This window comes from Lampetra planeri, chromosome 38 (genome assembly GCF_965212315.1).
Source record: "Lampetra planeri chromosome 38, kcLamPlan1.2.h2, whole genome shotgun sequence".
Lineage (NCBI taxonomy): Eukaryota > Metazoa > Chordata > Hyperoartia > Petromyzontiformes > Petromyzontidae > Lampetra > Lampetra planeri.
The window spans coordinates 4,583,996-4,611,081 of NC_136144.1; the positions used below are offsets into that span (position 1 = coordinate 4,583,996).

A 27,086-nucleotide genomic window follows, 5' to 3' on the forward strand; every position below is an offset into this window, starting at 1 on the left:
ACATGCAGGCCACGCCCCAGTGGTGGCCGGCGCTGGTGGCGGCCGAGCGCACGAGCGAGAGGCCGATGAGCGCCACGGTGGGCGCGATGGAGAGCGGCCCGACCAGGCGCAGCAGCCAGCCCATCGCGCCAGAGCAGCCCAGCAGCATCTGGAAGCACGAGGCCACCATGATGGCGCCCTGCAGCTGTAGGGGTGAGGGAGGGCGGTAGAGGGGTGATAGAGGGCGGTAGAGGGGTGAGAGAGGGCGGTATAGGGGTGAGAGAGGGCGGTAGAGGGGTGAGAGAGGGCGGTAGAGGGGTGAGAGAGGGCGGTAGAGGGGTGAGAGAGGGCGGTAGAGGGGTGAGAGAGGACGGTAGAGGGGTGAGAGAGGGCGGTAGAGGGGTGAGAGAGGGCGGTAGAGGGGTGAGAGAGGTCGGTAGAGGGGTGAGAGAGGGCGGTAGAGGGGTGAGAGAGGGCGGTAGAGGGGTGAGAGAGGACGGTAGAGGGGTGAGAGAGGTCGGTAGAGGGGTGAGAGAGGACGGTAGAGGGGTGAGAGAGGGCGGTAGAGGGGTGAGAGAGGGCGGTAGAGGGGTGAGAGAGGGCGGTAGAGGGGTGAGAGAGGGCGGTAGAGGGGTGAGAGAGGACGGTAGAGGGGTGAGAGAGGACGGTAGAGGGGGAGCAGAGGGCGGTAGAGGGGTGAGAGAGGGCGGTAGAGGGGTGAGAGAGGGCGGTAGAGGGGTGAGAGAGGGCGGTAGAGGGGGAGCAGAGGGCGGTAGAGGGGGGAGAGAGGGGCGGTAGAGGGGTGAGAGAGGGCGGTAGAGGGGTGAGAGAGGGCGGTAGAGGGGTGAGAGAGGACGGTAGAGGGGGAGCAGAGGGCGGTAGAGGGGTGAGAGAGGGCGGTAGAGGGGTGAGAGAGGACGGTAGAGGGGTGAGAGAGGACGGTAGAGGGGGAGCAGAGGGCGGTAGAGGGGTGAGAGAGGGCGGTAGAGGGGTGAGAGAGGGCGGTAGAGGGGTGAGAGAGGGCGGTAGAGGGGTGAGAGAGGGCGGTAGAGGGGGGAGAGAGGGCGGTAGAGGGGTGAGAGAGGACGGTAGAGGGGTGAGAGAGGGCGGTAGAGGGGTGAGAGAGGGCGGTAGAGGGGTGAGAGAGGGCGGTAGAGGGGTGAGAGAGGGCGGTAGAGGGGTGAGAGAGGACGGTAGAGGGGTGAGAGAGGGCGGTAGAGGGGTGAGAGGGGGCGGTAGAGGGGTGAGAGAGGACGGTAGAGGGGTGAGAGAGGGCGGTAGAGGGGTGAGAGAGGGCGGTAGAGGGGTGAGAGAGGGCGGTAGAGGGGTGAGAGAGGACGGTAGAGGGGTGAGAGAGGGCGGTAGAGGGGTGAGAGAGGGCGGTAGAGGGGTGAGAGAGGACGGTAGAGGGGTGAGAGAGGACGGTAGAGGGGTGAGAGAGGGCGGTAGAGGGGTGAGAGAGGGCGGTAGAGGGGTGAGAGAGGGCGGTAGAGGGGTGAGAGAGGACGGTAGAGGGGTGAGAGAGGGCGGTAGAGGGGTGAGAGAGGGCGGTAGAGGGGTGAGAGAGGGCGGTAGAGGGGTGAGAGAGGGCGGTAGAGGGGTGAGAGAGGGCGGTAGAGGGGTGAGAGAGGACGGTAGAGGGGTGAGAGAGTGCGGTAGAGGGGTAAGAGAGGGCGGTAGAGGGGTGAGAGAGGGCGGTAGAGGGGTGAGAGAGGGCGGTAGAGGGGTGAGAGAGGGCGGTAGAGGGGTGAGAGAGGACGGTAGAGGGGTGAGAGAGGGCGGTAGAGGGGTGAGAGAGTGCGGTAGAGGGGTGAGAGAGGACCGTAGAGGGGTGAGAGAGTGCGGTAGAGGGGTGAGAGAGGGCGGTAGAGGGGTGAGAGAGGACGGTAGAGGGGTGAGAGAGGACGGTAGAGGGGTGAGAGAGGGGGCGGTAGAGGGGTGAGAGAGGGCGGTAGAGGGGTGAGAGAGGACGGTAGAGGGGGGAGAGAGGGCGGTAGAGGGGTGAGAGAGGACTGTAGAGGGGTGAGAGAGGGCGGTAGAGGGGTGAGAGAGGACGGTAGAGGGGGGGAGAGAGGGCGGTAGAGGGGTGAGAGAGGACGGTAGAGGGGTGAGAGAGGGCGGTAGAGGGGTGAGAGAGGGCGATAGAGGGGTGAGAGAGGGCGGTAGAGGGGTGAGAGAGGGCGGTAGAGGGGTGAGAGAGGTCGGTAGAGGGGTGAGAGAGGGCGGTAAAGGGGTGAGAGAGGGCGGTAGAGGGGTGATAGAGGGCGGTAGAGGGGTGAGAGATGGCGGTAGAGGGGTGAGAGAGGGCGGTAGAGGGGTGATAGAGGGCGGTAGAGGGGTGAGAGAGGGCGGTAAAGGGGTGAGAGAGGGCGGTAGAGGGGTGAGAGATGGCGGTAGAGGGGTGAGAGAGGGCGGTAGAGGGGTGATAGAGGGCGGTAGAGGGGTGAGAGAGGGCGGTAAAGGGGTGAGAGAGGGCGGTAGAGGGGTGATAGAGGGCGGTAGAGGGGTGAGAGAGGGCGGTAGAGGGGTGAGAGAGGGCGGTAGAGGGGTGAGAGAGGGCGGTAGAGGGGTGAGAGAGGACGGTAGAGGGGTGAGAGAGGGCGGTAGAGGGGTGAGAGAGGGCGATAGAGGGGTGAGAGAGGGCGGTAGAGGGGTGAGAGAGGGCGGGTAGAGGGATGAGAGAGGGCGGTAGAGGGGTGAGAGAGGGCGGTAGAGGGGTGAGAGAGGACGGTAGAGGGGTGAGAGAGTGCGGTAGAGGGGTGAGAGAGGGCGGTAGAGGGGTGAGAGAGGGCGGTAGAGGGGTGAGAGAGGACGGTAGAGGGGTGAGAGAGGGCGGTAGAGGGGTGAGAGAGTGCGGTAGAGGGGTGAGAGAGGACCGTAGAGGGGTGAGAGAGTGCGGTAGAGGGGTGAGAGAGGGCGGTAGAGGGGTGAGAGAGGACGGTAGAGGGGTGAGAGAGGACGGTAGAGGGGTGAGAGAGGGGGCGGTAGAGGGGTGAGAGAGTGCGGTAGAGGGGTGAGAGAGGACGGTAGAGGGGGGAGAGAGGGCGGTAGAGGGGTGAGAGAGGACTGTAGAGGGGTGAGAGAGGGCGGTAGAGGGGTGAGAGAGGACGGTAGAGGGGGGAGAGAGGGCGGTAGAGGGGTGAGAGAGGACGGTAGAGGGGTGAGAGAGGGCGGTAGAGGGGTGAGAGAGGGCGATAGAGGGGTGAGAGAGGGCGGTAGAGGGGTGAGAGAGGGCGGTAGAGGGGTGAGAGAGGTCGGTAGAGGGGTGAGAGAGGGCGGTAAAGGGGTGAGAGAGGGCGGTAGAGGGGTGATAGAGGGCGGTAGAGGGGTGAGAGATGGCGGTAGAGGGGTGAGAGAGGGCGGTAGAGGGGTGATAGAGGGCGGTAGAGGGGTGAGAGAGGGCGGTAAAGGGGTGAGAGAGGGCGGTAGAGGGGTGAGAGATGGCGGTAGAGGGGTGAGAGAGGGCGGTAGAGGGGTGATAGAGGGCGGTAGAGGGGTGAGAGAGGGCGGTAAAGGGGTGAGAGAGGGCGGTAGAGGGGTGATAGAGGGCGGTAGAGGGGTGAGAGAGGGCGGTAGAGGGGTGAGAGAGGGCGGTAGAGGGGTGAGAGAGGGCGGTAGAGGGGTGAGAGAGGACGGTAGAGGGGTGAGAGAGGGCGGTAGAGGGGTGAGAGAGGGCGATAGAGGGGTGAGAGAGGGCGGTAGAGGGGTGAGAGAGGGCGGTAGAGGGGTGATAGAGGGCGGTAGAGGGGTGAGAGAGGGCGGTAGAGGGATGAGAGAGGGCGGTAGAGGGGTGAGAGAGGACGGTAGAGGGGTGAGAGAGGGCGGTAGAGGGGTGAGAGAGGGCGGTAGAGGGGTGAGAGAGGGCGGTAGAGGGGTGAGAGAGGGCGGTAGAGGGGTGAGAGAGGGCGGTAGAGGGGTGATAGAGGGCGGTAGAGGGGTGAGAGAGGGCGGTAGAGGGGTGAGAGAGGGCGGTAGAGGGGTGAGAGAGGACCGTAGAGGGGTGAGAGAGGGCGGTAGAGGGGTGAGAGAGGGCGGTAGAGGGGTGAGAGAGGACCGTAGAGGGGTGAGAGAGGGCGGTAGAGGGGTGAGAGAGGACCGTAGAGGGGTGAGAGAGGGCGGTAGAGGGGTGAGAGAGGGCGGTAGAGGGGTGAGAGAGGGCGGTAGAGGGGTGAGAGAGGACGGTAGAGGGGTGAGAGAGGACGGTAGAGGGGTGAGAGAGGGCGGTAGAGGGGTGAGAGAGGGCGATAGAGGGGTGAGAGAGGGCGGTAGAGGGGTGAGAGAGGGCGGTAGAGGGGTGATAGAGGGCGGTAGAGGGGTGAGAGAGGGCGGTAGAGGGATGAGAGAGGACGGTAGAGGGGTGAGAGAGGGCGGTAGAGGGGTGAGAGAGGGCGGTAGAGGGGTGAGAGAGGGCGGTAGAGGGGTGAGAGAGGGCGGTAGAGGGGTGAGAGAGGGCGGTAGAGGGGTGATAGAGGGCGGTAGAGGGGTGAGAGAGGGCGGTAGAGGGGTGAGAGAGGGCGGTAGAGGGGTGAGAGAGGGACCGTAGAGGGGTGAGAGAGGGCGGTAGAGGGGTGAGAGAGGGCGGTAGAGGGGTGAGAGAGGACCGTAGAGGGGTGAGAGAGGGCGGTAGAGGGGTGAGAGAGGACCGTAGAGGGGTGAGAGAGGGCGGTAGAGGGGTGATAGAGGGCGGTAGAGGGGTGAGAGAGGGCGGTAAAGGGGTGAGAGAGGGCGGTAGAGGGGTGAGAGATGGCGGTAGAGGGGTGAGAGAGGGCGGTAGAGGGGTGATAGAGGGCGGTAGAGGGGTGAGAGAGGGCGGTAAAGGGGTGAGAGAGGGCGGTAGAGGGGTGATAGAGGGCGGTAGAGGGGTGAGAGAGGGCGGTAGAGGGGTGAGAGAGGGCGGTAGAGGGGTGAGAGAGGGCGGTAGAGGGGTGAGAGAGGACGGTAGAGGGGTGAGAGAGGGCGGTAGAGGGGTGAGAGAGGGCGATAGAGGGGTGAGAGAGGGCGGTAGAGGGGTGAGAGAGGGCGGTAGAGGGGTGATAGAGGGCGGTAGAGGGGTGAGAGAGGGCGGTAGAGGGATGAGAGAGGGCGGTAGAGGGGTGAGAGAGGACGGTAGAGGGGTGAGAGAGGGCGGTAGAGGGGTGAGAGAGGGCGGTAGAGGGGTGAGAGAGGGCGGTAGAGGGGTGAGAGAGGGCGGTAGAGGGGTGAGAGAGGGCGGTAGAGGGGTGAGAGAGGACCGTAGAGGGGTGAGAGAGGGCGGTAGAGGGGTGAGAGAGGGCGGTAGAGGGGTGAGAGAGGACCGTAGAGGGGTGAGAGAGGGCGGTAGAGGGGTGAGAGAGGACCGTAGAGGGGTGAGAGAGGGCGGTAGAGGGGTGAGAGAGGGCGGTAGAGGGGTGAGAGAGGGCGGTAGAGGGGTGAGAGAGGACGGTAGAGGGGTGAGAGAGGACGGTAGAGGGGTGAGAGAGGGCGGTAGAGGGGTGAGAGAGGGCGGTAGAGGGGTGAGAGAGGGCGGTAGAGGGGTGAGAGAGGGCGGTAGAGGGGTGAGAGAGGGCGGTAGAGGGGTGAGAGAGGGCGGTAGAGGGGTGAGAGAGGGCGGTAGAGGGGTGAGAGAGGGCGGTAGAGGGGTGAGAGAGGACGGTAGAGGGGTGAGAGAGGGCGGTAGAGGGGTGAGAGAGGGCGGTAGAGGGGTGAGAGAGGACGGTAGAGGGGTGAGAGAGGGCGGTAGAGGGGTGAGAGAGGGCGGTAGAGGGGTGAGAGAGGACGGTAGAGGGGTGAGAGAGGGCGGTAGAGGGGTGAGAGAGGGCGGTAGAGGGGTGAGAGAGGGCGGTAGAGGAGTGAGAGAGGACGGTAGAGGGGTGAGAGAGGGCGGTAGAGGGGTGAGAGAGGGCGGTAGAGGGGTGAGAGAGGGCGGTAGAGGGGTGAGAGAGGACGGTAGAGGGGTGAGAGAGGGCGGTAGAGGGGTGAGAGAGGACGGTAGAGGGGTGAGAGAGGGCGGTAGAGGGGTGAGAGAGGGCGGTAGAGGGGTGAGAGAGGACGGTAGAGGGGTGAGAGAGGGCGATAGAGGGGTGAGAGAGGGCGGTAGAGGGGTGAAAGAGGACGGTAGAGGGGTGAGAGAGGGCGGTAGAGGGGTGAGAGAGGGCGGTAGAGGGGTGAGAGAGGACGGTAGAGGGGTGAGAGAGGGCGGTAGAGGGGTGAGAGAGGGCGGTAGAGGGGTGAGAGAGGACGGTAGAGGGGTGAGAGAGGGCGGTAGAGGGGTGAGAGAGGGCGGTAGAGGGGTGAGAGAGGACGGTAGAGGGGTGAGAGAGGGCGGTAGAGGGGTGAGAGAGGGCGGTAGAGGGGTGAGAGAGGGCGGTAGAGGGGGGAGCAGAGGGCGGTAGAGGGGTGAGAGAGGGCGGTAGAGGGGTGAGAGAGGACGGTAGAGGGGTGAGAGAGGGCGGTAGAGGGGTGAGAGAGGGCGGTAGAGGGGTGAGAGAGGACGGTAGAGGGTGAGAGAGGGCGGTAGAGGGGTGAGAGAGGACGGTAGAGGGGTGAGAGAGGACGGTAGAGGGGTGAGAGAGGGCGGTAGAGGGGTGAGAGAGGACGGTAGAGTGGTGATAGAGGACGGTAGAGGGGTGAGAGAGGGCGGTAGAGGGGTGAGAGAGGACGGTAGAGGGGTGAGAGAGTGCGGTAGAGGGGTGAGAGAGGGCGGTAGAGGGGTGAGAGAGGACGGTAGAGGGGTGAGAGAGGGCGGTAGAGGGGTGAGAGAGGGCGGTAGAGGGGTGAGAGAGGACGGTAGAGGGGTGAGAGAGGGCGGTAGAGTGGTGAGAGAGGGCGGTAGAGGGGTGAGAGAGGACGGTAGAGGGGTGAGAGAGGGCGGTAGAGGGGTGAGAGAGGGCGGTAGAGGGGTGAGAGAGGGCGGTAGAGGGGGGAGCAGAGGGCGGTAGAGGGGTGAGAGAGGGCGGTAGAGGGGTGAGAGAGGACGGTAGAGGGGTGAGAGAGGGCGGTAGAGGGGTGAGAGAGGGCGGTAGAGGGGTGAGAGAGGACGGTAGAGGGGTGAGAGAGGGCGGTAGAGGGGTGAGAGAGGACGGTAGAGGGGTGAGAGAGGGCGGTAGAGGGGTGAGAGAGGGCGGTAGAGGGGTGAGAGAGGGCGGTAGAGGGGGGAGCAGAGGGCGGTAGAGGGGTGAGAGAGGGCGGTAGAGGGGTGAGAGAGGGCGGTAGAGGGGTGAGAGAGGGCGGTAGAGGGGTGAGAGAGGGCGGTAGAGGGGTGAGAGAGGGCGGTAGAGGGGTGAGAGAGGACGGTAGAGGGGTGAGAGAGGGCGGTAGAGGGGTGAGAGAGGGCGGTAGAGGGGTGAGAGAGGACGGTAGAGGGGTGAGAGAGGGCGGTAGAGGGGTGAGAGAGGACGGTAGAGGGGTGAGAGAGGGCGGTAGAGGGGTGAGAGAGGGCGGTAGAGGGGTGAGAGAGGGCGGTAGAGGGGTGAGAGAGGACGGTAGAGGGGTGAGAGAGGGCGGTAGAGGGGTGAGAGAGGACGGTAGAGGGGTGATAGAGGACGGTAGAGGGGTGAGAGAGGGCGGTAGAGGGGTGAGAGAGGACGGTAGAGGGGTGAGAGAGTGCGGTAGAGGGGTGAGAGAGGGCGGTAGAGGGGTGAGAGAGGGCGGTAGAGGGGTGAGAGAGGGCGGTAGAGGGGTGAGAGAGGGCGGTAGAGGGGTGAGAGAGGACGGTAGAGGGGTGAGAGAGTGCGGTAGAGGGGTGAGAGAGGACGGTAGAGGGGTGAGAGAGGGCGGTAGAGGGGTGAGAGAGGGCGGTAGAGGGGTGAGAGAGGACGATAGAGGGGTGAGAGAGGGCGGTAGAGGGGTGATAGAGGACGGTAGAGGGGTGATAGAGGACGGTAGAGGGGTGAGAGAGGGCGGTAGAGGGGTGAGAGAGGACGGTAGAGGGGTGAGAGAGGGCGGTAGAGGGAGGAGAGAGGTGAGTGGATAGGGAGATTGAGGAGAGGGTGAGACAGGGCAGAGAGGGGGGGAAGGGGCAGAGTGAGCAATGGAGCGAGACAGGGGAGTCGAGGGTGGCAAGTCATGGTGACGAGAGAGGGAGAGAGTGGGAGAGGGAATGAGAGATTCGTGGGAAGGGAGAGAGTGATAGAGGTGAGTGGATGGCAGATGGCGAGGGCGAGGAAAGAGGCAGAGTGATAAACTTCCTATGATGATCTAGACCAGGGGTCCTCAAACTTTTTAAACAGGGGGCCAGTTCACCGTCCCTCAGACCGTTGGAGGGCCGGACTATAGTTAAAAAAAACTATGAACAAATTCCTATGCACACTGCATATATCTTATTTTGAAGTGAAGAAACAAAACAGGAACAAATACAATATTTAAAATGAAGAACAAGTAAAGTTAAATCAACAAACTTGCCAGTATTTCAATGGGAACTATGGGCCTGCTTTTGGCTAATGAGATGGTCAATGTCCGGTTCCATATTTGTCACTGCTAGTCGTAACAAGTGATGCAAGTGTGCATCCGTTAGTCTAGATCTGGTTGGAGATTTCAAATGTTTCATTCTGGAAAAAGTCTGTTCACAGACATAAGTGCTGCCAAAGATGGTTGCCATTTTGAGTGCATGGTTCCTGAGATGAGGATATGTCTCAGAGGGGAGAGATGCATAGAAATGATGAAGGCTGCTTGACTTGAAAGCGTCTTTCAGAGAGTCACAATTCTGCAGTTCAGCCAGTTCCATTTGGTAAATTGTATCCACATTTTCAATGTCAATAGAAAATGGGTTACGGAAAAGCTGTATGTCCTGTTCATGGAGATGAAGCTCTTTAAATCTAAATTGGAACTCCTTTTGCAATTTTTTCAGTGAATCCACACATGTTTTGTTTGGGAATTGCAACCAATGGTTTTTCCGCTAACAGATTTTGAGTTGTGGGGAGATGGCAGAAGTTTTCCTCCTTAACTTGTTTGATGAAGAGGCCTAATTTTACTTCAAATGCTTTGACATGTGATTGCATATCACAGAGGAGCTTCCCCTTTCCTTGAAGTTGCACATTGAAACTGTTGAGTAGCTCTGTTACATCTGTCAGAAAGGCAAGGTGCCATTTCCATTCTGCATCATTGAGCTCTGGTACTACTTTGTTTTTTGAAAGCAGAAAAGCTGTAATCTGTGGAAGTAAGTCATAGAAACGTTTCAAAACTCTCCCTCGACTCAGCCAACGGACTTCTGTGTGGTACAGAACATCTTCATAGTCAACATTTAGTTCAGACAGAAATTCCTGAAATTGTCTGTGGTTTAGTGCATGAGCTCTAATGAAGTTAACACAAGATACCACAATTTTCATAACAGAGTTCCACTTCAGTGATTTACTACACAGCGCTTGTTGGTGGATGAGGCAGTGTATGGCTATTGGATGAGAATGGTTATGTTTGTCCATCTCTTGGTTAATGCGAGCAATTACTCCTTTCTTAGACCCCACCATGCTAGGAGCACCATCAGTTGTCACACTGGCTAGTTTAGCCCAATTCAGCTCCAAACCATTCACAGTTTGGCAAACCTTTTCATAGATATCCTCTCCTGTAGTTGTTCCTTTGATGCTTTGCAGTGCAGCAAGCTCTTCTGTGACTTCGAAATAGTCATTCGTCCCACGGATAAAAATTAGAAGTTGTGCAGAATCACGAACATCATTGCTTTCGTCGAGTGCCAAAGAAAAATAGGAAAGTTTTTTTGTGGAGTTTTGCAAATGCTGATGCAATTTGTCTCCCATTTCTTCAATCCTCCGTGTAATTGTAGGTCCTGAAAGACTCACTGTGCTAAATAAATCGGCCTTCTCTGGACACATCTCTTTGGCAACAGAAAGAAGGCATTCTTTAACAAATTCTCCCTCCACGAATGGTCTGCCAGTGCACACTATTAGCTTGGCAACTTGAAAACTTGCTCGCAGTGATGAAATATTTAGCTGCTTCTGCTTCACAAAAGTATTTTGCTGAGTTGTTAATGTATTTTTCAGTTTTAATATTTTATCTTTTCTCACTTCTCCGACCAAACAATCATATTTATCTTTATGTTGACTTTCATAGTGTCGACGTAAATTGTATTCTTTGAACACAGACACTATATTCTGGCAAACACAGACACTATATTCTGGCATATCAGACACACAGCTCTTCCCTTGTACTGCATGAAAAAGTAATCATAAGTCCACTTTTCTTTGAATATCCTACACTCCGAGTCAATTTTTCTCTTTCTTGACATCAGTTTCCTAGGGAGTCAAAATTTCTATTAGTAAAATACCAATATATATACAGCGCTACAAAAACAATATACCAGCAATAACTTTGCCCACACAGAGACATACAGACTGCACTGCCCATCAATGCAGTCTGACTGAGGGAACTCCGCTTTTACCCCAGGCTCACACTGGTGCCGGTGCCATTAAAACGTTAATTACACCTGCAGTTTTGTTCACAGATCGCAGTACATCCCCAGCACACAGGAATATCACTGGGAGTGGAGCCGAGGGGCAAGTGAGGGAGCTGAGGGAGGGTTGAGCCAGTCAAGCGCAGCCAGGGGAGGGCTGGCAGCCTTAGGCCTGGGGGGCAAGTCCAGTCAATTGGCCCATTGAACCATTCACCAGCGCAGCCCAATGAGTGCCCACAGCCGCAGCTCAATCAGTGCCCACCGCCGCAGCTCAATCAGTGCTCACCAGCGCAGCCAAATCAGTGCTCGCCACCGCAGCCCAATCAGTGCCCACCACCGCAGCCCAATGAGTGCTCTCCAGCGCAGCCCAATTAGTGCTCACCAGCGCAGCCCAATTAGTGCTCACAAGCGCAGCCCAATTAGTGACCATGGGCCGGATAAATGTCCTCGGCGGGCCGCATGTGGCCCGCGGGCCGTAGTTTGAGGACCCCTGATCTAGACGATCATGGTTAACGATCATGAGATGATTATGACGATGACGATGATGATGGTAACGATCATGAGATGATTATGACGATGAAGATGATGATGGTAACGATCATGAGATGATTATGACGATGAAGATGATGATGGTAACGATCATGAGATGATTATGACGACGACGATGAAGATGATGATGGTAACGATCATGAGATGATTATGACGATGACGATGAAGATGATGATGATGAAGATGCTGGTAACGATCATGAAATGATTATGACGACGACGATGAAGATGATGATGGTAACGATCATGAAATGATTATGACGACGACGATGAAGATGATGATGGTAACGATCATGAGATGATTATGACGACGACGATGAAGATGATGGTAACGATCATGAGATGATTATGACGACGACGATGAAGATGATGATGGTAACGATCATGAGATGATTATGACGACGATGAAGATGATGATGGTAACGATCGTGAGATGATTATGACGACGACGATGAAGATGATGATGGTAACGATCATGAGATGATTATGACGACGATGAAGATGATGACGATGGTAACGATCATGAGATGATTATGACGACGACGATGAAGATGATGATGGTAACGATCATGAGATGATTATGACGACGATGAAGATGATGGTAACGATCGTGAGATGATTATGACGACGACGATGAAGATGATGATGGTAACAATCATGAGATGATTGTGACGACGACGATGAAGATGATGATGGTAACGATCATGAGATGATTGTGACGATGACGATGAAGATGATGATGGTAACGATCATGAGATGATTGTGACGACGACGATGAAGATGATGATGGTAACGATCATGAGATTATGACGACGACGATGAAGATGGTAACGATCATGAGATGATTATGACGACGACGATGAAGATGATGATGGTAACGATCATGAGATGATTATGACGACGATGAAGATGATGATGGTAACGATCATGAGAATATGACGACGACGATGAAGATGATGGTAACGATCATGAGATTATGACGACGACGATGAAGATAATGATGGTAACGATCATGAGATGATTATGACGACGACGACGATGAAGATGATGATGGTAACGATCATGAGAATATGACGACGACGATGAAGATGATGGTAACGATCATGAGATTATGACGACGACGATGCAGATAATGATGGTAACGATCATGAGATGATTATGACGACGACGACGATGAAGATAATGATGGTAACGATCATGAGATGATTATGACGACGACGACGATGAAGATGGTAACGATCATGAGATTATGACGACGACGATGATGATGTTAACGATCATGAGATGATTATGACGACGACGATGAAGATGATGATGTTAACGATCATGAGATGATTATGACGACGACGAAGAAGATGATGATGATGGTAACGATTATGAGACGATTACAACGACGACGATGAAGATAATGATGGTAACGATTATGAGAGGATTACAACGACGACGACGATCATGGCAACGGCCGTGAGACCACCACGACAGCGATCACGGCAGCGATGACGAGCTGATCACGACGATGACGTTCACCAACCTCGCAGATTCGAGCTTGCCAGGAGATGGCGGTGGCGGACGCCGCTGTGTGGTTGAGTCCCGGGGGGGGCCACCCCCCCCCACCCGGCGGGGGGGGCCGCCCCCCCCCCCCTCGGCCCCCGCCTCCTCGCAGCGCCACTCGGGCAGGGAGAGCAGCGCGACGCTGGGCACCAGGAACGTGAAGGTGCCACCCTGCACGATGGGCAGCCTGCACAAGGTGGGGGGGGGGGGGGGGGGGCAGCGGCGGAGGAGGGCATCACGCGACGTTAGCTGCCGCTCGGTAACGTTTATCGACTTTTGCGAACGTTCAGCCACGTTCGCCAACGTTTGGCAACGTTCACCAACGTTCACCAACGTTCACCAACGATTACGAACGTTCGCCAACGTTCAGCCAACGTTCGACAACGATTACCAACGTTTACCAACGTTGAGCTAACGTTCCCCGAACGTTCGCCAATGTTCACCAACGTTCACCAGCGTTCAGCCAACGTTCACCAACGTTGAGCTAACGTTCACCAACGTTCACCAACGTTCCCCAACGTTCACCAACGTTCACCAACGTTTACGAAACATTCGCCGACCGCGGCCAGACGATTTCCACAGAGGGACAAGCTGCCGTTCGTAGGTCCCCTGGGCCAGGGCTCGGCAAGCTGCTGCTCCTCCGTTCGCGCACGCCACGCGGCTGCTCTTGGAGGGCCCCGCGTCACGACGTCCTTCATCGTGGTGAGGACGAAGCGGGCCTTCATGACGGACCGCCGTCTCGTGGTGACGACGAGACGGCGGTCGTGATGAAGCCCCGCGTCACGACGTCCTTCATCACGGACCGCCGCCTCGTGGTGACGACGAGACGGCGGTCCGTGGTGAAGGCCCCGCTTCACGACGTCCTTCATCGCGGACCGCCACCCCGTGGTGACGACGAGATGGTGGTCAGTGATGAAGGCCCGCATCACGACGTCCTTCATCACGGACTGCCGCCTCGTCGTCACCATGACGCGTTGTGGCTCCTGAGATCGTGAGTTTTCTTTTTTTTTTGCCGAAATTCGATTTAAAAAATGGCTCCGCTTGTTATTTTGCTTTGCCCCCGGGCTAACAAACTGTGCTCGGAGACGTTTTGATACGTAATTTACGTAATTTATATTACGTATCAAAACGTCTTATTATTACAATAAAGACTTGATTGTTTAATTTAAAGTATTTTTTCATACTCCACAAATGAATCGTGGTTGTGCGATCGGTACCACCCCCCTCCCCACAACACCCCCAGATGTTACTGAATTGGCGCGCTGAAGAGGATATCACAGAACAACTTCTGAGATTCCTTAGAATATTTTACACAACGCACCAGGTACTCATTTGAGGCTGAGTCGACCTAGGGGAGGACCAGGACCGGTTCAAATCATCGTCACCGGTGTTGGCCGTGAGCGGGAATCGAACTCGGGTCACCAGGTTCGTAGCGCAGCGCTCTAAACGCTACACTACCGCTCCCCCACACACGCACATACACACACATACACACACATAAACACACACATACACACGCTGTTGACAATAATCCTACAGCTACAGATGATTCAACTCCCATGGCCATGTACCCCAGACCCCCCCCCCCACCACCATCACGTGGGGTCTTAATCTCCCCCCCCCCTCGGCAATGGCTGAGACCCCTGCTGCACAGAGGAGCCATTCATGGGCCCCCAGGCATGGGATCAACAGGAGGGGGAGGGTTAGCATAGCCAAAGGGGATCATAATGGCCGTGTCGTTTCAGGGTCTGTAAAGAGGATATAATTATGGCCTGAGTACAAAGGTGGAGGAGACCCGGACGCGGATCCTGCACCGCTGAGACCTTGGGGGCTCCAGTCCGAGTTTTAGCAGCCGCCCACACGATTACACGCTCGTTCACTGAGGTGGTGGCCCAGCCTTGTCATGGGTACCTTACATAGAGACCCATAGGCATAGAGACCCATAGGCATAGAGACCCATAGGCATAGAGACCCATAGACATAGAGACCCATAGCCATAGAGACCCATAGGCATAGAGACCCATAGGCATAGAGACCCATAGCCATAGAGACCCATAGGCATAGAGACCCATAGCCATAGAGACCCATAGCCATAGAGACCCATAGCCACAGAGAGCCATAGGCATAGAGACCCATAGCCATAGAGACCCATAGGCACAGAGAGCCATAGCCATAGAGACCCATAGCCATAGAGACCCATAGCCATAGAGACCCATAGCCACAGAGAGCCATAGCCATAGAGACCCATAGCCATAGAGACCCATAGCCATAGAGACCCATAGGCATAGAGACCCATAGGCATATAAACCTATAATCAGAGAGACCCATAGGCATAGAAACCTATAAGCATATAAACCTATAGGCATAGAAACCTATAGGCATAGAGAGCCATAGGCATAGAAACCTATAGGCATATAAACCTATAGGCAGAGAGACCCATAGGCATAAAAACCTATAGGCGTAAAAACCTATAGGCATAGAGACCCATAGGCATAGCGAGCCATAAGCTCGCATCGGGAGACCGGTAGACTTACATTGCGACTCACGGACTTATATAGACTCACAGAATTACAGAGAGACCCGTAGACTTACATTGACACCAATATAGACTCACACTACCGGGAAAGCATCCCAAACTCGATTATAATTTGTGGGAATAAAAGTTAAAAATAAAAGTTACAAATATAATCTGAAATCACGAGAATGACTGACTTGTGCGTGTCCTTCTGAATGTTGTGAAGTCAGGGACGTGACCTGACCTATCCCGACACGCCCGATAATTTCTTGGGTGACGCTGGCGTTATTATTATTATTGTTCACGATGGTGGCGTTGATTATGTCTCTGTGTACCGGCACTGCGGCAGGAACGCGTTAACCGCAGAAGCCCTGCGGTGGATTCGAGAATAACTCGGCCGCGGTCTCTCGTGACGCGGCCACGTGTGTGTCAACGGCCTTCCGCTACGCTTCTTCAATGTCATGGTCACGATCGCGGGCTGTGACCTCTGCGCTGCCTGATTGCTGACGAAGCCAGCTGTATTCCACCATGCTGTCGAGTCAAGTCCATTTATTTATTTTTGGGGCGGGCGCCCCTGGTGCACATCGGCCACCCAAAGCGCCATCAACATCTGTCTGTGCACACACGTACCGACGGACGTTAAACAACGCCACCGTCCCTGCCCCGCGTGTGCAATTATTGCGGTGCACCATCTGCCGCCCAGCTTCTGAATCCACCTTGGGAGCGTCGCGTTCCATTACGCCACCATGTTCTCAGCAGGTGAGAACCTTCTCGCGGCCTCCGTGGCATCACCGGCAGCGCGTCATCCCGCCTGTTGACCGAGGGGATCGGTGGTTCAAGCCCGAACCCCGGAATGAGTTTATTTTATTTTATTCGGAGCCATACCCCCTGGCTCGCCAGGAGAGGGCAGTGCAGCACAGTGTGGACTCCCATCTGTTCCATCTGCACGGGAAACGGTGTTTGCCTCTCTGGCTTTCCTCTGGGTCGCTCTGGTTTCATCCTTCACGTAAAAACACTCGTTATTATTTCGATGAAAACTACCGTCATATACAGAGGACAGCAGAGCTTGGGATGGGGTGGGGCGGGGAGAGGGGTGAGGTTTTGGTGCCGGCTCATGGATAGAATTCGTGACTGAAGGAACCGACGTAGCCACGTCCCTCCTGCTCGCAACAGAGTGATGTCCTTGAGGCCCGCCGAGGCTTCTAGGCGTAAGCAGAGGGCAGGGCATGCGTGTCATTGTCCACATTCCAAAGCAATCAAGAGGGGGGGGAGGGGCGGAGGAGGACGTGAGACCGCAGCACCGGATTTGGCACCGCCCTGGGGCACCGCTGCACGAGGAACCGCGTTTAGAGATGCGGTTGGAGCGCCGTCAAAAGGAGCGTGTGGGGTGCGGGGGAGAGACACGAGACGATCCCACCCCCTCGCTAGCTGACAACCGGCACGGCATGGGGTGGATCGACCCGTACCATCCGCTCATCCCTCGCATCCATCACTACCATCCACTCATCCATCACCACCATCCATCCATCACTACCATCCACTCATCCATCACTACCATCCACTCATCCATCACCACCATCTATCCATCACGACCATCTACTCATCCCTCGCATCCATCACTACCATCCACTCATCCATCACCACCATCCATCCATCACTACCATCCACTCATCCATCACCACCATCCATCCATCACTACCATCCACTCATCCCATGCATCCATCACTACCATCCACTCATCCATCACCACCATCCATCTATCACTACCATCCACTCATCCATCACCACCATCCATCCATCACTACCATCCACTCATCCATCACCACCATCCATCCATCACTACCATCCACTCATCCCACGCATCCATCACTACCATCCATTCATCCCTCGCATCCATCACTACCATCCATTCATCCATCACCATCCATCCATCACTACCATCCACTCATCCATCACCACCATCCATCCATCACTACCATCCACTCATCCATCACCACCATCCATCCATCACTACCATCCACTCATCCCACGCATCCATCACTACCATCCATTCATCCCTCGCATCCATCACTACCATCCATTCATCCATCACCACCATCCATCCATCACTACCATCCATTCATCCATCACCACCATCCATCCATCACTACCATCCACTCATCCCTCTCTTCCATCACGAACACCTGCTCATCCCTCTCATCCATCTATCCCTCTCATCCATCACAACCGTCCAATCAAACATCTCAAACGAGCGGTGACGCGGTGCTTGTTTTCCGTTAACAGCCCTGCAGCCAGTGATTACAATTCGACATTCCTATGGCGGGGGGTGAGCCTGTTGACCTTCCCCACAAAGTGATGTCTATTTTGTCGACCCTGGAGGCAGGGATGATGGGTTGAGTTAACCCCTCCCCCACCAACCAGGACTTGAGACTGATTGCCGGCCACCATCACTCTGGTCCACCAGTCCATCACATCCATCGCATCCATCGCATCCATCATGTCCATCGCGTCCATCGCATCCATCACATCCATCGCCACAAACAAACACCTCTCTCGAATCCATCACCGACTCTAGATTTGAAGCTTTCGTGACTGCAAGGATTCATATTCTTAGGTTTTTTCGGTAAAGTCACATAGGTAAAAATTAAAATTAATAAAAGTAAAATAAATAAAAGAAACATTTTTTTTCTCATTTACTTGATACAGCTGTCGTGCTGTGACGGTTCCACCTGAAGATGGAAGCTTGCGTTGCCTCCGAAACGTCGCGATTGTTCTTTTTATTTTATTTATTTTACTTTTATTAATTTACATTTAATTTTTACCTACGTGACTTTACCGAAAAAACCTAAGAATATGAATATCCATCACCGACCTTCGTCCCTCAAAACCACCTCTCACATCCACCTGTGCTTAGTTTGTCATTCTTCCCCCGCACCTCCGATTCGCACGGTTGGCTACGTACGCGCTAAAGAAAGTTCAACGCACGCACGTACATAACAAGCGAATGTATATCTAAACGTCTAATTTAAAATCATTGCAGTTTTACGTCATCAGTTTTTCTTCCGATTCGGTTCTGATGACGTACGTGTACGTCATCGAAACGAAGCCGGAAAAATGTAATACAATTACTTTACCAGTACCAAGGCTTCCAGAAGGCCATGCGGGAGGGCGTGTGGCACAGTTTGGCGCCAGCTATCATAGAGTGCGGTTGCCTCACTACAGTTCTCTGCGGTGAGTAAAATGTCTTTAAAAAGGCATAAGCCAGGATCTATCCAGTGCTCGATGAAGGCCTTCCCAAATCATCTCTAACGGTCATACCATGTGAAACCGCTTTTACCTTACCCTCACCCCTACCCCCTCACCTGACACCCACCTCATCTTACGCTCACCCCCGTACCTGACTCTCACCTGACCCTCACCCCCTAAACTGAATCTCACCCTCTCACCCGACACCCATCCGCACCCCCTCACCTGACCCCTGACCCCCTCACCTGACACCCACCTCCTAACTTGACCCTCAACCCCTCACCAGACCTTTACCCCCCCCCGCACCGCCCTCGCCACCCCCCCCCTCTCCTCACCTGATCCCGACGGTGGCCTGCAGCAGAGTGCACATCCCGGACACGAAGAGGATGGTGCTGACGAGGTGGCTGCGCACCTCGTCGCCCGGCTGCCCGGGCGGGACGCAGAGGAAGCGCGACAGCAGCAGCGGGATGGCCACGAGGCCCCCCATGGCCGTCACGCAATGCTGCCCCCCGTCACGTGGTGGTGGCGCGGGTAGGGGGGGGAGCGGGGACAAGGGGGGCGGGGGGGCAGAGTCACGGTTAGGGGTTTGGTAGAATTTTGCCGGGCGGTGGCGATGGCGGTGGTAGTTGTGGCGGTGGTGACAATGGTGGTGGTGATGCCGGTGGTAGTAGTGGTGGTCACGGTGATGGTGGCAGCAGTGGTGATGGTAGTGGTGACAATGGTGGTGGTGATGGCGGTGTTAGTAGTGGTGGTGGTGGTGGCGGTGGTCACAATGGTGGTGGTGGTGACGATGGTGGTGGTGGCGTTGGTAGCAGTGGTAGTAGTGGTGGTGACGGTGGCAGTGGTGGTGATGGTAGTAGTGACAATAGTGGCAGTGGTGATGGCGGTGGTGACGGTGGTGGTGATGACAGCGATGTTCGTGTCTACGCTGCTGCACGTGGCTGCCTGCAGTGATCCAGCGCTGTGGAGGCAGCAGCAAGGGTTGGTGGTGTTGTGAAACTCCCTTCCCGTGGGTGTCTGGCTCTGCCAGAAGGCAGTACAGCAAATTTTGACTAATCTCAATCTGGGTTAGAAATATTAAATAGCAGTGTATATCAAACCCTAAATATTGAATAGTAAAATCTGAAGGCTAAATATTTGATAATAGCTTGGGTAGGGTTAGGGATCAGGGTTCAAAGGTTATTGCCAGGGATAGGGGGTTCGGGTCGGGGTTAACATTGGTGCTAGGTTTAGACTTGTGGGTTCCGGTTATTTGTGTAATTTTTGCCAATCGGAGGTGAACGTGCCCGAGGAGACGTCCGCAGCGGACATGGAGCCTGTGTGTAGGCCGAAGGTGGATCACTCCATCGTGTGCCCCGGAGAGATGGCGACAGCTTGGGGGTTGGAGGCCCTTCATCCAGCAGTGGATTGATCATGGCTTCTGCTGCCGCCGCTGATGATGATATTTGGTGATGAGGGGTAGTGTTTAACCTTGAGGGAGGTTGGGCACTGGTGCCATGAGGAGGTGGATGGGGTGATGGTTGCAGTTATGATGAAGATGGCGGGAACCATGAAGAGGTGGATGAGGTGATGGTTGCAGTTATGATGAAGATGGCTGGAGCCATGAGGAGGTGATGGTTGCAGGTATGGTAAAGATGGCTGGAACCATGAGGAGGTAGATGAGGTGATGGTTGCAGTTATGATGAAGATGGCTGGAACCATGAGGAGGTGGATGAGGTGATGGTTGCAGTTATGATGAAGATGGCTGTGCCATGAGGAGGTGGATGAGGTGATGGTTGCAGTTATGGTAAAGATGGCTGGAACCATGAGGAGGTAGATGAGGTGATGGTTGCAGTTATGATGAAGATGGCTGGAACCATGAGGAGGTGGATGAGTGGTGGATGAGGAGGTGGATGAGTGGTGGATGAGGAGGTGGATGAGGAGGTGGATGAGTGGTGGATGAGGAGGTGGATGAGTGGTGGATGAGGAGGTGGGTGAGGAGGTGGGTGAGGAGGTGGATGAGTGGTGGATGAGGAGGTGGATGAGTGGTGGATGAGGAGGTGGATGAGTGGTGGATGAGGAGGTGGGTGAGGAGGTGGATGAGTGGTGGATGAGGAGGTGGGTGAGGAGGTGGGTGAGGAGGTGGATGAGTGGTGGATGAGGAGGTGGATGAGTGGTGGATGAGGAGGTGGATGAGTGGTGGATGAGGAGGTGGGTGAGGAGGTGGATGAGTGGTGGATGAGGAGGTGGATGAGGAGGTGGATGAGGAGGTGGGTGAGGAGGTGGGTGAGGAGGTGGGTGAGGAGGTGGATGAGTGGTGGATGAGGAGGTGGATGAGGAGGTGGATGAGTGGTGGATGAGGAGGTGGATGAGTGGTGGATGAGGAGGTGGATGAGTGGTGGATGAGGAGGTGGATGAGTGGTGGATGAGGAGGTGGATGAGTGGTGGATGAGGAGGTGGGTGAGGAGGTGGATGAGTGGTGGATGAGGAGGTGGGTGAGGAGGTGGGTGAGGAGGTGGATGAGTGGTGGATGAGGAGGTGGATGAGTGGTGGATGAGGAGGTGGATGAGTGGTGGATGAGGAGGTGGGTGAGGAGGTGGATGAGTGGTGGATGAGGAGGTGGGTGAGGAGGTGGGTGAGGAGGTGGGTGAGGAGGTGGGTGAGGAGGTGGGTGAGGAGGTGGGTGAGGAGGTGCTGCGTAGTCGCACCTGTAGGCCAAGGAGCAGGCAGAGAGGCCATGGAGGCGAGTCCAGGATGGAGTAGGCGAGCGTGGACGAGGGGGTGACCTGGGCACAAAGACAAAGATCCCCCGTGTAGCCTGTGACAGACTGTTGGGGCAAGTGCTGTTAGCGAGCACCTATAAAGGCCGGCACAGCACACGAGGGGGTGGGTGGCCAACACCTCGCCAGACCGCCTTTGTCTCCCCAGTGGCGATGTTTACACACCGCACCAGGTACTAGTTTGAGGCTGAGTCGACCTAGGGGAGGAGGCCCAGGACCGGTTGAGATAATCGTCGCCGGTGTTGGCCGCGAGTGAGAATCTCACTGTTACAACAACAGCCGCCGCCGTTCGCCATTAAGCGGTGGTGACGTTACCACGGCACTGGTGCCAGGCTAGGTGCACTTTGACGCCACGTCAGGTGTCTAAGACTCGCTGGCAGGAGGGTCACGGGACAGGCCCAGGTGCCGTGGGGTTGGCTGACTGGCAGATGCACCAGCCGTGTACTCTGCTGTGCCAACTCGCTGAGTTTTAGCCGCCCGGCGCTCCGCTCGTTGTTGTGAGCGTCACTCCTCCGCCCTCCGTTGTTGTTGGAGGGCGACTGCCACCAACTGCCCAGTAGCAGCAGCAGCGTCCTTCACGAGCCTCCTCCACAGAGGCCGGTCTTGACACCGCTGGTACCAGTCATAGGCAAGTCCACTCAGCTCCACATCCTCCTGTACCACATCACTCCATCTCTCCTCTAGCCCGTGCCGCGCCCGTTAAGCTCCCCTCTATCCGGCCAAACAGAAGCTGCTTGGGCATGCGGTGGCTGGGTCATGTAGCCCGCATTCCCAGCCACGAAGGTACAAGCACAGGTATATATACACAGGCAAGGCCGTAGCCATGGAGTCAACATTGGGGGGACCAAATCTTCCAGGGTGTCTGGGGGTCCCAACCCAGAAAAATATCTACATTTGAAAACTAATTTCCTGCCTAAAATATAAAAAAAAAATCACTAACACATGGGATGCACTTTTTATTTATGTTTTACAATAATGTCTAGTAGTGTATTGTATTACATTTCCCTGTTTTTACTTTTTTACCATTTCTGGTTTCATTGTATGTAATGGCAGAGATTAGGGATTAATAAATTACAACCATAACCACAATCATATGAACAGAAATCTATGCATTGATTTATATGAAGACAAGTCCTGATATTGTGGCCAAGGTTTAGCAAATTGTTTTTTATTTACATAACATAGCAATTTTAAATAATCGTGATTGGTGTTGGTGGCCGTGAACGGGAATCGAACTCGGGACGCCGCGTTCGTAGCGCAGTCCCCGCTAACAACCGCTGCACCACCGCTCCTCTCACGATGGTCACACAGGCACACACAAAGATAAAAATCCCCCGTATAGCCTTAACAGACTGTAGGGGCAAGTGCTGTTAGCGAGCAGCTATGAAGGCCGGCACGGCACACGAGGGGGTGTGTGGCCAGCACCACGCCTGGCCGCCTTTGTCTCCGAAGTGGCGATGAGCGGAAATCGAACTGGGGTGGCCAGGTTCGTAGCGCAGCGCGCTAACCGCTACACTACCGCTCCCCACTTCACACGCGAACCGATACACACACACACACAAGTATACACACAGATGCACAGCGCAGCACAGTTGCCAATACATTTGCACCGATAAATCTATGATCTTAGGGCCCTGGTTCATGGTTCCAGGTCCCTGGTTCCAGGTCCCTGGTTTCAGATATCTGTTCCGGGTCCCAGATCCCTGGTCTCAGATCCCTGGTCCCAGGTCCCTAGTTCCTGATATCAGGTTCCTGATCTCAGGTTCCTGGTCTCAGATCCCTGGTCTCAGATCCCTGGTCCCAGGTTCTTCGTCTCAGATCTCAGGTTCCTGATCTCAGGTTCCTGGTCTCAGATCCCTGGTCTCAGATCCCTGGTCCCAGGTTCCTGGTCTCAGGTTCCTGGTCTCAGATCCCTGGTTCCAGGTTCTTGGTCTCAGATCCCTGGTCTCAGATCCCTGGTTCCTGATCTCAGGTTCCTGGTCTCAGATCCCTGGTCTCAGATCCCTGCTCCCAGGTCCCTGGTTCCTGATCTCAGGTTCGTGGTCCCAGGTTCCTGATCTCAGGTTCCTGATCTCAGGTTCTTGGTCTCAGATCCCTGGTCTCAGATCCCTGGTCCCAGGTCCCTGGTCCCAGGTCCCTAGTTCCTGATCTCAGGTTCCTGGTCTCAGATCCCTGGTCTCAGATTCCTGGTCTCAGATCCCTGGTCCCAGGTCCCTGGTGCCTGATCTCAGGGTCGTGGTCCCAGGTTCCTGGTCTCAGATGCCAGGTTCCTGGTCCCAGGTGCTAGGTTCCCAGATGCCAGGTCCCTGATCCCAAGTACTCACCAAGGGAGGGCTGTTGACGGAGGGAAGCTTTAGCGCAGGGTGCTGGCGGTCTCCGACTCTTCCCGGGACACTCGGCATCGTGTCTCCGCGTGTCTCCACGTGTCTCTCTGTCTCAGCGTCTCGTTCAGTCTCTGTGTGTCCCTCCCGCCGTGTCTCTGTGTGAAATCCGCGTGTCTGCGCGTGTCTCTCTGTCTCAGCGTCTCGTTGAGTCTCTGTGTGTCCCTCCCGCCGTGTCTCTGTGTGAACTCTGCGTGTCTCCACGTGTCTCTCTGTCTCAGCGTCTCGTTCAGTCTCTGTGTGTCCCTCCCGCCGTGTCTCTGTGTGAACTCCGCGTGTCTGCGCGTGTCTCTCTGTCTCAGCGTCTCGTTGAGTCTCTGTGTGTCCCTCCCGCCGTGTCTCTGTGTGAACTCCCCGTGTCTGCGCGTGTCTCTCTGTCTCAGCGTCTCGTTGAGTCTCTGTGTGTCCCTCCCGCCGTGTCTCTGTGTGAACTCTGCGTGTCTCCACGTGTCTCTCTGTCTCAGCGTCTCGTTCAGTCTCTGTGTGTCCCTCCCGCCGTGTCTCTGTGTGAACTCCGCGTGTCTGCGCGTGTCTCTCTGTCTCAGCGTCTCGTTGAGTCTCTGTGTGTCCCTCCCGCCGTGTCTCTGTGTGAACTCCCCGTGTCTGCGCGTGTCTCTCTGTCTCAGCGTCTCGTTGAGTCTCTGTGTGTCCCTCTCGCCGTGTCTCTGTGTGAACTCTGCGTGTCTCCACGTGTCTCTCTGTCTCAGCGTCTCGTTGAGTCTCTGTGTGTCCCTCCCGCCGTGTCTCTGTGTGAACTCCCCGTGTCTGCGCGTGTCCCAGTGTGTGTCACTGTGTCTCGGCGTGTCTACCCGTGTTCATTTCAGCGTGGCTGAGTGTGTGTGTCTCTCTCTCTCTTTCTGCCTCTGTGAGTCTCAATATGTCTTAGTGTCTCCGCGTGTCTGTCTGCTTGGGTCTCTTACGTATCACTCTATGTGTGCCATTGTTTTACGTCTCCTTCTCTGTCGATATCTCGATATGTCTAAGTCTGCCCGTCTGCCTGTGTCTCTGTACGTGTTATTATCCAGAACTTTTTTGCGACTCCTTGTCTTCGTGTCTGTCCCTACGTGTGTCTGTCCCTACGTGTCTAAATGTATATAAGCGGGGATGTCTCGGTGGTGTCTCCCGTGCGTCTGTGTCTCGGCTTGAACCTGTCTCAGTATGTCTCTCTTTTGTGAGCGTGTCCACGTGTCTCTCGGTGTGTCTGTGCTCCGTGCGCCCCGTTTGAATCTCCACGTGTCTGTGTCGTTGAGTCTCCAGGGGTCTCAAGTTTCCGCGTGTCTCCACCTGTGAGTCTATGCGTGTATCCACGTGTCCCTCTCGTCGTGTCTCCACGTGTCCCTCTCGTCGTGTCTCCAAGTGTCTGTCTCGTCAAGTCTCCGCGTCTCCACGTGTCCCTCTGGTCGTGTCTCCACGTGTCCCTCTCGTCGTGTCTCCGCGTGTCTCCACGTGTTCCTCTCGTCGAGTCTCCACGTGTCCCTCTCGTTGAGTCTCTGCGTGTCTGTCTCGTTGAGTCTGCGCGTGTTTCCACGTGTCCCTCTCGTCGTGTCTCTAAGTGTCTGTCTCGTTGAGTCTGCGCGTGTCTCCACGTGCCCCTCTCGTCGTGTCTCCAAGTGCCTGTCTCGTCAGGTCTCCGCGTGTCGCCGTGTGACTCGTTGTGTCTCCGTGTGTCTCCCTCTGTCTCGTGGGAGCGAGCGCGTGACCCCCTGTGGAGGGGGCGGGGGTGGTGGTGGTGAGGGGGGGGTACTTTGATGGCAGCTCACATAACATAATTATGAATAAACAAGTATTAGTAAATAATAACAGCAGTGAGACAATGTGATGGGACTGCGATGGCAGTAGTGTAGTGCACAAGTGGAGTCGCAGACGTTATCTTGGGAGCAACACTATTTATTCCGCATTAACACGCAACACATTAACACGATCTACACTCGGGTCTCGAATGCCCATCTCGCCACGCTACGGCAGAACTAGACACGGTTCGCTATCCCGGACCGCGTGGCTAGAGGCTTCTTCTCCCAGACGTGGATCTTCGTGACACCAACACTCGAAGAACCTCGGGCTCCGCCCTTCGCCCCGCCCACCTTCCAGGTCTCACCTGATGGCGGACGCTTGTGTTGTGCCCGAAACTTCGTGATTTAATTCATTTTCTTTTATACCTACGTGACTTTACCGAAAGAACCAAAGAGTATGGATCCCTGCAGTCACGAAAACTTCAAATCTAGGGTAAAGTTAGTCTTTGAGAAATGTAAGTCGGTGAGCAATGTAAGTATATGGGCAATGTAAGTCAATGGGCAATGTTCGCTTATGGACCATATAGTAAACCCACTGTGGTTTGCGCTTCTTCAACGGAGGAGGAGGATGAGGATTTTCTATCGTACGGCTGATGTAGATGCAGAGCAAAAACTACAATTTCACATTCAGGTGATCAAACCAGGGAGATGGATCAGCGGACACGGCGTGAACTCTCTCACTGCTGAAGCCCCTCTCATCGTGGCCAGCAGCAGACCTCGACACTGGCTGGCATCTAGCTCCTGAACGTGCATTTAGATCGCTTAGATTACCGCGATGATTATTTTTCTCTGCTATAAAAAAAAATGTGTCCACGTGGTAAGCCACTTCGTTGAGTTGTCATTTGTGATGGCCGAATCGCTTCTGCAGAAAAAAAGAGCTCACCTGTGTAAAATAATAAAATGGTTGAAATAGTAAATGGTTTTAGAGAAGAGGCGAGGCTTGAAGAGCGGTAATTATAGGGGGCATAGGCAAGAGGAAGCGGTTGTGCACCGAGTCGAGCGTCCACACTCACGAACGTGCTGGCGGTACACATCGGTGGTGCACGGAATAAACAAACAACATCAAAACAAATGTTCGAAATGATTATTGAGTTCATCTTCTTGGTTCTTTCGGTAAAGTCACGTAGAAGGGAAATAAAAAAATAAAACTTAATCAAATACAATTCTCACGACGTTTCAGCCACAACGCAAGCAGCCGTCCTCGGGTGAAGAACAGGTCTGTCGGAAAGACAGCGTCTGAATGAACACCACCAAGCTTGGCAGCGTATATTTAAGCTGGGTTAGGGGAGGAAGGGCGCCTTGACAAAGGAATTTGCATATCAACAGAGGAATTTAGCATATTTATGGAAATGCAGATATGGGATTAGTCATTACTTGTGGAATGCGTAGGTGGGTGGGGGGGAATCTCAACGTCATATTATGCCCGTGCATTATGTAGGATTAGCAGCAACAAAGGGAGGAGGTAGGGTTAGCAGTAATAAAGGGAAGGTATTTTAATAGTAAGGAGCTGCAGCAGCCAAACCTCCACGTAAAACACTAAAATATGAACGATTATTAAAAGATTATTGAGTTTCCCGCGATTCGGAAACCCCGGTCATAAAAATGAAAGTTCTCGCGATGTCGAAGTAGTCGTAAGACGAACGTCGGCTCACATTTGGACGAGGAACTGCTTGATGGGGACCGGTGTGTTAATTCGTTTTTCACCCTTCTATCTGGCAACAAAACTGACACCTTTTTTACAAGGAGTCATGTTTGCATAGACCACAATACCTGCAGTCATAATGCAAACAAAAAACATAACTCTGATAATGTATGCACTGTCCTTGAAGTTGATTGGTCCACACCCGAAACAGCTTTCCTTAGAGCCTAGTCTCACATGGTTTTGGACCAGATGACGCCAAAAGGCGCACAACTCAGAGACAATGCACCATCAGAGTAT

At 55.1% G+C, this 27,086-nt stretch overlaps 1 protein-coding gene across 1 annotated transcript in view; it reads right to left on the reverse strand.

The window, feature by feature from the left end:
- The window catches only part of LOC144731159 (solute carrier family 23 member 1-like), a 35,897-nt gene extending 12,519 nt beyond the window's left edge, over positions 1 to 23,378 (reverse strand). Inside the window, exons 1-5 of the mRNA XM_078612124.1 lie at positions 23,301 to 23,378; positions 20,905 to 20,982; positions 18,553 to 18,719; positions 12,553 to 12,643; positions 3 to 226 (exon numbers count right to left, since the gene is read on the reverse strand). Coding sequence (XP_078468250.1) covers positions 3 to 226; positions 12,553 to 12,643; positions 18,553 to 18,719; positions 20,905 to 20,982; positions 23,301 to 23,378 — 638 coding nt within the window. The remainder of the gene's footprint in view (positions 1 to 2; positions 227 to 12,552; positions 12,644 to 18,552; positions 18,720 to 20,904; positions 20,983 to 23,300) is intronic.
- Between the last annotated feature and the right edge of the window lie 3,708 nt (positions 23,379 to 27,086).